This window comes from Diabrotica undecimpunctata, chromosome 9 (assembly GCF_040954645.1).
Source record: "Diabrotica undecimpunctata isolate CICGRU chromosome 9, icDiaUnde3, whole genome shotgun sequence".
Classification (NCBI taxonomy): Eukaryota; Metazoa; Arthropoda; class Insecta; order Coleoptera; family Chrysomelidae; genus Diabrotica; species Diabrotica undecimpunctata.
In genome coordinates this window covers 13,897,400-13,908,292 of record NC_092811.1, presented here as the reverse complement: position 1 = coordinate 13,908,292, position 10,893 = coordinate 13,897,400, and the positions used below count along the sequence as shown (strand labels likewise).

At 34.1% G+C, this 10,893-nt stretch overlaps 1 protein-coding gene across 7 annotated transcripts in view; it reads right to left on the bottom strand.

Moving 5' to 3' along the window:
• LOC140449565 (mushroom body large-type Kenyon cell-specific protein 1-like) overlaps window positions 1–10,893 on the bottom strand; it is a 477,667-nt gene that overhangs the window by 15,621 nt on the left and 451,153 nt on the right. For 5 of the 7 annotated variants that reach the window (XM_072542770.1, XM_072542767.1, XM_072542765.1 and 2 more), the window contains 5 exons: window positions 7,367–7,571; window positions 6,914–7,310; window positions 3,852–4,157; window positions 1,659–2,504; window positions 1,193–1,435 (listed from right to left, as the gene is read on the bottom strand). In XM_072542770.1, coding sequence (XP_072398871.1) covers window positions 1,193–1,435; window positions 1,659–2,504; window positions 3,852–4,157; window positions 6,914–7,310; window positions 7,367–7,571 — 1,997 coding nt within the window. The remainder of the gene's footprint in view (window positions 1–1,192; window positions 1,436–1,658; window positions 2,505–3,851; window positions 4,158–6,913; window positions 7,311–7,366; window positions 7,572–10,893) is intronic. The other 2 variants (XM_072542769.1, XM_072542771.1) reach the window with 1 other exon arrangement.

The window sequence follows — 10,893 nt, the reverse complement described above, 5'->3', positions numbered from 1 at the left end:
CATAATATAAATGTTTATTTGTACTGCCAAATTCCTTCAACAATATAGCTACTGTATTTCTTTTATTTCGTTTTTCTTCCTTATTCCCGAATGATCTTTAAAATAATATCTCAACGAAACATCCAATTTAGCGTGAGAAACAAAATATATTGTGCCGTACGGTTAGAAAAATTAGCATCGAAGCGAGAAACTTTTTATTTTACTTTCCGTTTGAGTACCTCACCTAAAGATTTTGATCTTCTAGTGAGCAAGTTAAATTTGAAGAAGTAGAAGAAGTGGAGTTGATCATAATCATCATATATGAATTATCAGAATTGTTGAATTTGGGATGATACCAATCCAGACGAGATTCAAAAGTACACCTACAATATGCTCAATCGCCAACTCTTTAGGGAGCTGAAACACAATTGACTCGTCTTATAAAAAGAATTCTGCTGTGACTACTGCCCCCACAATACCGAGGTGTAACAACATTGTACTCAGGGATTCATGGTACAGTGATACAAATGTTGTCTAAGCAATGTTTTCCAGAGTTAGCAATTTCTGGTCTTTCTCTTACAAGAAGTGTGAGTTTCAGATGAGTGACACTCAATTCGAAATGGATTGGGAACACGAGAAGCTCCTTTTACCTTAAATGTGTTAACACAACGATGCAGAGACATAAATTTAGATGTCTATGCATGTTTTATTAATTATAGAAAACCATTTGACTGCGTTAACCATCAAAAGATGATCGAAATTCTGAGAGCAACTGTCTTCACTCTTACTATTGTCTCTATTACTATAGATAGTAGAATATTCAATGTCCCCTTGATAGAAGAGAATTCATTCCAAATGTATGAAGGGAAAATATGTATATGTAGCAGAGAATCCTTTAATTTAGCACTGTCAAACCTCTCTACAGAGCATCCAGGAAATAGAGGAAATGTGGTTTGTTTCCAAGACCTTTCTTTCCCTGTGATGACAGCTACATGAGAGCAAAATTAGAAGTAATAACCTATACATGCTTAGACCGTAAAAGAAACAAATCAAAATAAAAATACTACCTCAATAATTTCCTAAAGTGCTTTAAAGGTACAATTTAATAGCGAAATTTCAATAAAAATTTATGTTTTTTATTATTAATATTAAAAAACTACCAAGTTCTATTTTGCTGTTAACTTATTTAAAATAAATAAACTTTGATTCTTACCATTATGGTCAATGTCTGGCAGGACCTCCCCCCGAAAACGTACCAACATTTCTGGCTTGAGATTTTCGGGTTTCACGAGGTCCTGTTTCAAGTATATTCTTGGTTTTCGTTCTTCCTCGTTCGTTCTCTTTTCGCTCGAGGTGTTGGAATCGTTCGAGAGCTCAATGGTGTGAACTTCCGAACTGTCTTTGTCAAATCTGGATGATGAATCATCATCATTGTTGTCGTCTCGGGAAGTATCGCCTATAACGAAGTGAATTTTACTTTACAATGATTAGTTTACATTAGTCATCAAGCAAAAATATTATTCATTTTTAAACAAATGTAAAGTTTAGAAATACATAAGAAAGAAAACATAAGCAACATTATGTCATTTGTTTTGGGTTGAAAATATTGTTCTGTAAAAATATTTTAAAACTATCAAAAAATACAAACTAGGAATAATAAAATAAGTAGTTAGGGTTACCTGTGGCGTAATTTAAGGGACTAAGACTTTTTCGACAAGATTCGTCTTCTGAACTGTGATTTCCATCCGAAGTAGTGGGCTTGGAAAGAGGCGTGAGCCTGCTATTCCTACACAACTGATCCAACAAGGCTTTGTTGGACATGTTCTCAGGAGCGATGTTCTTATCTTCGTTCGACGCTTTATCCTCGCTGCCGGGAACACCTGACTCCAGACTCGATCTGATGATCCCGTCTAGAAAAGATCCATTTGCCGCTGAACTACTTTCTAAAAGAGACTCGGCCCTTTGTCTGGCGTTTTTAGAGAGAGTGGGACCGCCTCCTGACGATTGGGGGGTTGTTCTAGAAGAATCTTCTTGGAGTTTCTGCATCATTTGTGACGCGAAGTATTCTGATGGATTTGGTCCAGCAAAGGGAGAGGTTGGAGTCCTAGCGTAGTCCAACGGTATAGGCGGAAAACCGGGAGCTGGCCAAAATGGAAAAGGAGGCGGGTTATACCCTGCCAAAGGCGCCATTCCTGGTTCGAACAAGGGAAGCTTCATTCCGTTTGGTGACGTGGGTGAGAACTTCTGTGGTGGTTTCATGAGAGGCTTCATCTTGTCTTGAGAGTTACGGATGTCGTTTTGCTTGAGGCTTGCGATTTTTTCATCGACTGGATTTGGTTTCGGATCACGTTTTCGAGGTCGCATTAAATGTCTTTCTTTCACTTTGTATTCTAACGTGGAATGAGGTACGCCGTAGTAACTACCCGCTCGGTGAACTGACATCTCGCCTCTCTGGACTGCTCGTACCGCTTCCACGAGGCTATCTCGGTCGTAATTGCGGTATTTACCCCGTTTGGGCCTTGTTCCTGTAACATCAATTAAAGTAAATAATACTATCATTCCATTAAATTTTTATATCTATTATTAATTATTGATAAAAGTGACAAGAAAAACCGTACGTTAATAGCTCTTTGCAAAAAACAATGGTAATTTTCAACAATATCAATATATATTTTCACAAAGTCGGACCTATACAAAACACGACCGGATGAATGACCTGAAATATCGATATTACTTATCTGACATCGAACATGAGCTATATGTCTTCACTTAACTTAAGTCATCTAGAAGTAGAAGTAAGACTAAAGAACGGTTATTGTTATGTTTACGCAACAGAAGTGTTAGGTCTAATAAAATAAATGGAAAAGTCAAAATAAACAATTGATGCAATCGCTTGCAGCAGATATACTATATTGTATTTTTAAAATGGTGGTACAACCAATAATAACATAAAAATTAGCGAGATGGTAACCAAAGATGCAGCAAAAACGTGCTTTCCTCAAATTATACAAGGTGCAAAGACTTGCTTTTTTTGAGAGACATATCCTACTGGATCTCCTTTCTCTATACATCGCTACAATGGAGAATGTAAACTACGAACCATAAGGCACTCACATACAGGTCTTACCCAGATGTAAGAACCTTTTTAGGTGGACATGTTTTCACGAAAGCGCTGGAGCAGAGGATACACAGAAGATGCAGTGTTACACCTGGTTTAGAGATGGGTATAAAATTGCAGAAGATTTTGATATAGGAATCTTCTTCTTCTTAGGGTTTTCCGAACGTTGGCGATTATTCTGGCTATGATGACTTTGTTGGTTGCTATACGAAATAGCTGTGTTGAGGTCTTTCTATACCATGCTCTCAGGTTAGCAAGCCAGGATATTCTTCTTCGTCCTGTTGTGTTCATCCTCCACAGTACTTCTTCATTGGTGACTTTGTCTGTCAATCTTATCTTCAGAATCCTAATGTATAACCATAGCTCAAAAGCCTGAAGTTTTGATAGAGTTTCCGCCTTCAATGTCCACGTTTCTACTCCGTACAGAGGCACTGAGTAAACGGAACATAGAAATCTAATGGTGCAATATGTAGATTTTTTATGATAAATAATTACCGATATAACTTTTTTGTCGCTATATCTAGTGGACTAAGAAAGAACTGGGGCACTAAAAAAGGGTCGTGAGAAGAGCATTAGTGGAATTAGTTACGAAATGATTTTCCCGTCACTGGATGTAATCTAGTTCCGAAGATATAGGCAACTGTTATAGCAATTTAGGAACATTCTATCTATACATTATAAATTTGGTTATTTATATGGTGGTATTAAACACTTAATGGCCGTTTGTAATATTTATTAGAAAGGAGTAACTCACCTTTTCCACCCGTCGGAGCGTTATTAGAACTTTGCTGTTGGGGTTTGGGATGTTGCTGCTGGAACTGCCTGTTGAGATCGTGCTGCGTTTTGATGACAGATATTCCCGCCCCTAGCGGCGGCGTGAAGCCGCTCCTTTTGTATTCCATATCTAACATGGGCCTCCTCGGTTCCATGGACTGTTGGAACTTCTGACTAATGCTTTGAGCAATAACGTCTTTGACGTCTTTAATTATAAGTCCCTTTGTTGGTAAGATTGGAGGAGAACCCGATTCACTGGTGACCGGGGGTGAAATTATGCTTCCTACTAAATTTAGAGAAATTAATAGCATTGGTTACTTTTTGATACTTGTGTACAACTTAGTAATTTTCACTTTGTCTCTGACATGTGCAAATAAAGTTCGGCGACTGGTAGTCTGAGTAAAAGAGATTACAGAAACACATGAAATATATGAGAATTTGTTTACAGATTTTAGTTCAATAATTCTATAATAGATTTTTAACTAACACCTTTTGATCAAAATTGAAAAATTGTCCTAAATCCACATACTACTAAAACTTTTTGTTTTACTTTTACTTCTTTTATTCTGCTATGAATGGTTTTCTACGCCGTAGTATTGGTGTACGCCATCAGGTGTATGTTATATTGTTAATATTTGTTTGTTTTAAATGCTAAAAACAGCATTATACTTGTCTTAAGATTCAAAACATTTCTAAAAGAAAAAATGTACCGGACTTTGGGGGCCGGTAACGCGCAGACATTACAATTTGTATGTAACTCACAATTTGTTCTGAGGTTAAGTACTGATCCAACCCATAGAACAACCTTAAAACCCAAAGGAAAGCGAAACTAGCAACGTGAGCTTGTATTGAAACCAAATGCAATTATTGATTAAAATCAAGCAAAAGAGGAGTAAACTTTAGTGATCAGATGAGATATTATCATTCCGTTTTAACAAAAAGTTTAAAATGGTACAGTAAGTTTGAATTTTTGCTTGGAACAGCTATTGTAAATGCCTGTATTGTTTATAATAAGATTAGTTGTTCCACAAAATTATCTATAATGAAATTTAGAAGAAGATTACCACAGGAGTTACTTGTTACTTTAGTAGCAAACGAAGACACCACTACTCCCAAAAGAATTCTACATACTTTTGTTAAACCGTCAGGACCTGGAAAGAAAAGGAGACGACAATGCCAAGGATGCTATCATAAATTAAGAGACACATATTTAAGCAAACAGGCAAGTAATATGGTGACAAAAGTGACAAGTTATTGCAGTAAATGTCCTGGACAATCAGTGATGTGATTATCTTGCTTTAACAGCATTCCTAAAAAATAATTTATTTTTCTAAATCTTTATTGATTTTTGTTTAATAATTCAGAACATATTATTCAGTGTACACATTTTTGTGTTTTTAAATATCATTTATATTAAAATATTAAAAAGTCTTCTGTCATTTGATCTTTTAATCTAACTGTGTAAAAAATAGTAGGCTGTCTTGACAATTTAAAACATTTTTAACAGGAAACCTGATAAAAAAACAAATGACAATGGTAAGTTTTTAAATGTTTTTACATTTAGAAATCGATCTTGAAACTCGTATAAATTATATTATAGAATTGTAAAATATAAAAACTAATTACGTCATTGCCGGTCCCCGAGGGTCAGTAACGCATCGTGTTTGCGCCAAGCTACCGGTCCCCGGGGAACGGTAATGCACAGTTCCGTTGGTTTACATATTTTGAGAAAACAGTCAATCTGTTAACTATGCCCTTAATTATATCAACTGCTTTGCAACCCCTTTCTGTATCTCCGTCAAAAAAACTAATATTTTTTTATGTTGTGCTTTCAACGCTATAAATTGCAATAGATTGCAGACGATTTCATGACTTTGTACTGTCAATAATACCTTCTCAAAAAGCCGACACGCGTACCAAGTGCTCATTTATCTTGACAGACAAAGCGAAATTTGTCAGTTTTTGTATACAATCAAAAGTCCGTTCCCCCCTCGTATCTTTTGAACGGTTATATTTATAATAGTGAAATTTTGAGGGAGGTAATAAACAGACGTGGGCATATTAACTAGTTACAAAAAGTGACGTAATAGTGACAGATGACGTTACAGCGCCACTGCGACAGATAATTTTAAATAGGACTTTATGGCAATTGATACCTCCTTTGAAAGGTATTGAAAATACCTATTCAACCATACTTATTTTATTTAAGTTTAGCTCATTTTGATGAATAAATTAAATAATAAATACTAAAATTGTAGCTTCTCATTTAATTAATAAATATTTAACAATCAGTTCTTATAGTAAGTGTTTAAAATATTTAAACTTTAGATTTCAAGTATCCCCATAGAAAAAATCTAATGGTGTGAGGTCCGGTGACCGAGTTGGCCATTCTATCGTACCTCGTCATCCAATCCATCTACCATGATATTCCTCATCTAGGTAATGTCTGACTGCACCATAATGGTGTGCAGGAGCACCACCGTGTTGAAACGTTGTTTCCAAGCTGTCGAATTCATCTGGATTATCCTCCAGAATTTCAAGTAATAATGGTTCAATTCCATTTAGTAACATCTCCAGATACACTTCACCGGTTAAGTTAATATTGAGAAAAACAGAAAAAAATAATTGTAGTTTTGCATTTAATTAATAAATATTCTAACGTTCGCCTTTGGTTGATTGTCAAAAAAGTTAAAGTTGACGTAAAACCAATTAGAGAATTGAAAAATGTTGACAACTAACCAGAGGCGAAGGTTTTCATATTTAATAATTAAATGCGAAAGTACAATTTTAGGATTTATTTAATTTATTCATCAAACTGAGCTTAAACTCAAACAAACGAGGTATCGCTTGCCATAAGGTCCAATTTAAAATTATCTGTCACAGTGGCACTGTAACGTCATCTGTCACTATTACGTCACTTGTTATGACTAGTTGAGAAGCCTATGTCTGTTTATTACCTCCCTCCAAATTTAATTATTATAACAATAATCATTCAAAAGATACAAGGGGGAAACAGACTTTTGACTAGCACTGTATATTTACCTGTAGGTTCGGCGGGATTCCGTATCGTATCGCATCCGTTTTTACTCGACGTCGTCGGTTTAAAGGACGGAATTTTTAGTATCACATTCGATGGAGAATCGTCAGCTTCCATATCGGATTCCGATTTGGTTCGCTCACCTTTCGTGATCACCGAATTGCTGGGACTCGGCCTGGTGATGATTTTTTCGCTATCACCGTTGTTTTGCATCTTCAGCAATTGTTCTTCGGCAATCATGCGTTTCATTAGTTCGGGGATCATGCTAGTGACCATTGAGCCATCGGGAGGTTTTTGAGTAGGAAGCATCGTTTGCGACGCGAGAAGAATGTTTTGAAGGTAAGGGACTTCGCTCTGGTGTAGACCACCTTTTTGAAGGAGGTCCTTCAGGGTATCTGGAATCTGAAATTCAACGAGTATATTATAAACAAATCTTGTGATTTTTTGCTTGTACATACCTCTCGACCAGCACTAAACCTGAACAAATCTTCCATAGAGAGCAAAGGACCTTCCAAGGCTTTTTCTACTTCCTTTTCTTCTTCCGTCCCAGACAAGTCTTTTTCATCTTCCATAGCTTCCTCCTCGGTAGGAGTAGAACTATTGAGATGCGATTCTCTTTCTTTTTCTAGGGCCAACTTGTACACTTTGTTGCGAAGCGTCGACCTGCAAATAAAAAAAATATCTATTCAATACGAGTATTTAACATTCTACTTATAACAAGAAAAACTTCTATTAATCGTGGAATAAGACAAGGTTAAAGAAAAACTGTATCCTCGTAGAACTTGAAGAAGAACTAGAAAAAATGAGAATTGACGATAATAGGTGAACTAACAGAATCTATCTATATAAAATGCTAGAACGACAGGTCACACTGTTTGTCCGGTAGGGTAACTACGCCACCTAGAGGAAAAAACTGAACTACCAACTGACATTTCAATCTACCGAGTCAATTAAATTTTGTTCTTGAAACTATACGTTTAATATTTATTACATATATTACATATAAATAACAATAAGATTAATTTTTTCGCAAAATTGTTCAAAATATTGGTTGCTGTAGTTAATAAAAAATAATTTAAAAAATAATTTTATATTCAGAGAATAAATTGTAAATAGTTTTGTTTATAAAAATATTATGAAAGTAGGTATTGCACCTCTTTTTTTTACTTAGTTTAGGCATTCAATGTTTTAATACTCGACTGACGTCTCGTGATTTAACTGTCCAAATTGCCAGGCAACAAACTTTCATACCAGCCGAAAATATTGCCGGCAAAATCTCTCTCTTATGATATTATATTATCCAATTCTCCTTGCAAATATTTTAATATTATTAGGTTCTGAGTTATAATCGATTTAATGCCTCTATAAATATTTTTTGTACATAAATATTAGCACGACTTTAAATCATTTTAAAATATCGAGGTTATTTTACACACGAATATGACAATTTTATGGATAAAAATGTTAAAAATGTTAAAATTTTACGATTATTGACAAATTTAAGTACCTATGAAATGTGTTAAAACATGAATGTTATTACTATCGATTTGTATTGACAAAAAAATCGCTTTCATTAGAAAAAGTTGAGTAAAGAACATAACAATTGCATAATAGAGTCGTGGAGAGACGAAAACCTTATCGACTCTCCTAAATTATCCATCTTTGTCTTGAAAATTTTGTTCTTATTAGCTGTTGAAACGTTTCACACGGGCCATAATAATAACATTAAAAAAACTGACCACGCCTATGATAACATAGTAAACATGAACTAGAACCTGTGTTATCGAAGAACCAATTTTTGGTTTATTTCCTTTATTATTCCGAACATTATAACTTTAATTCATTATCCACAACATTATCCACAACAATGTGACATTGTTGTGGATATTAATACATTTAAAAATATAGAAATCTTATGTCTAACAGAATTATGGGAAACCATTGACTCTATTAATAATGTATACATTGATGGATTTACTACGAGTAGTAGTTATTGTAGAAACTCTTCCGTAAGAGGAGGTGGTGTAGGAATATTCGTAAAGAGAAATGTAAACGCTCATAATATTAATGTTAAAAAATTCTGTTCTGATAAACATTCAGAGTTTTGTTGTTCTTTAATTAGGGATAAAAACAATAATATCTTTTACATATTGAATTGCTACCGATCTCCGTGTGGAGATGTAAATATTTTTTTAAATAATCTTGACTGTCTTTTAAATCATTTATACAAGCCAAATGCATGTTATATTATTTGTGGTGACTTTAATATTGATATGAAAACGTCAAACAATAACCAAACAAAACTACTTAATTGCTTATCTGCTTATAACATACATACTAATCTTGTCAAATGGCCTACAAGAGTAACAAATACCAGCATAACAACAATTGATAATATTTTTGTAAATTTTTCTAATTTAGGTACATCATGTATTCTTGACAACACTGTGTCTGATCATAGAACTGTTTTAGTCGAACTTGAAATCGATATATCGAAATTGCCTATGTCTTGTCAAAAGCGATATTTTTCTGAGAGTGGGATAGATAATTTTGTTACGAGTCTTGTGCTGGAAGATTGGAATCTTGTTTATGGTATACTTGATACTAATTTGGCTTTTAATGTGTTTGTTGATATTTTTTCGTATTATTTTAACATTAATTTTCCATTGCAAAATAAACGTATTATAAATGATCGTAAAAAATGGGTAAACACTGAAGTACGCTTATCTAGTAGCAACTTAAAAAACTTGCATGTTTTATCTAGATCCTGTCCGTATCTTCGTGAATATTACAAGTTAGAAAAAAAGAAACACCAGAAACTTTTATGTTTGACAAAGAAAAATTATTACCAGAATATTATTTCATCATCAGATAATCCAACAAAAAGTGCCTGGAGACTTGTTGCCGACGTGACTAATAATGTTGACAATAATAGAAGGAAAAATATATGTCTAAAATCAGATGAAAATTGTGTAATAGAGGAATGCCCTATTGTTGCTAACATGTTCAATGTTTTCTTTAAGAATGCTCCAATTGAGGTACGTTCTAAAATTCCCACTCATCAAAATAGTACTTTAAGGAAACCGCCTTATAATGAAAATGACAATTTTTTACAATTATGTCCTTACACTCCAAATGAGCTGAGTGAATTATTGATAGGAAAATTGAAATCTTCAAAATCGTGTGGATTTGATAAAATACCTCAATTTTTATTAAAAAAAGTAATTCCATTCATATTATCACCTTTAACATTTCTAATAAACTTGTCTTTTTGCAATGGTACTTTCCCGGATTATCTAAAGGTGGAAAAAGTCGTTCCTGTACATAAGAAAGGTGATCCAAAGAATATTAGTAATTATCGCCCAATAACTGTCCCTTCAGTGTTTTCAAAAATATTCGAATACTGTTATCTTAACAGATTAAACTCTTATTTATTGGAGAAAGGTATTGTTAGTAAATATCAGCATGGCTTTCAGGCAGGTAAGTCTACAAATACAGCAGTTCATTCATTTTATGAGACTTTAACTAACTATATTGATGCGGATGAATGCCCTGTCGGGATTTTTTGTGATCTCAGTAGGGCATTTGACTGTGTCGATCATACGTTACTCATTAATAAGTTAGAAAATATTGGAATAAAAGATCTCTCTCCAAAATGGATAGAATCCTACCTATCAGAACGTCGTCAGTATGTCTCCTTAACAGATGTATCCCAACAATCAGTAAATATTTGCAAATCAGATTACATTTACATTCATATGGGTGTTCCACAAGGTTCTGTAATTGGCCCAATATTATTTTTTATTTACTTAAATGATATTGTCTCAATAAATTCTGCTGTACAGTTTACACTTTATGCAGATGATACTTCAATACTTATATCAGATAAATCACATATATCTCTTGAAAATAAATGTAACGAACTTTTGTGTGATCTTAGTAATTGGTTTTCCTCGAATTACTTACATCTTAATGCGGATAAAAC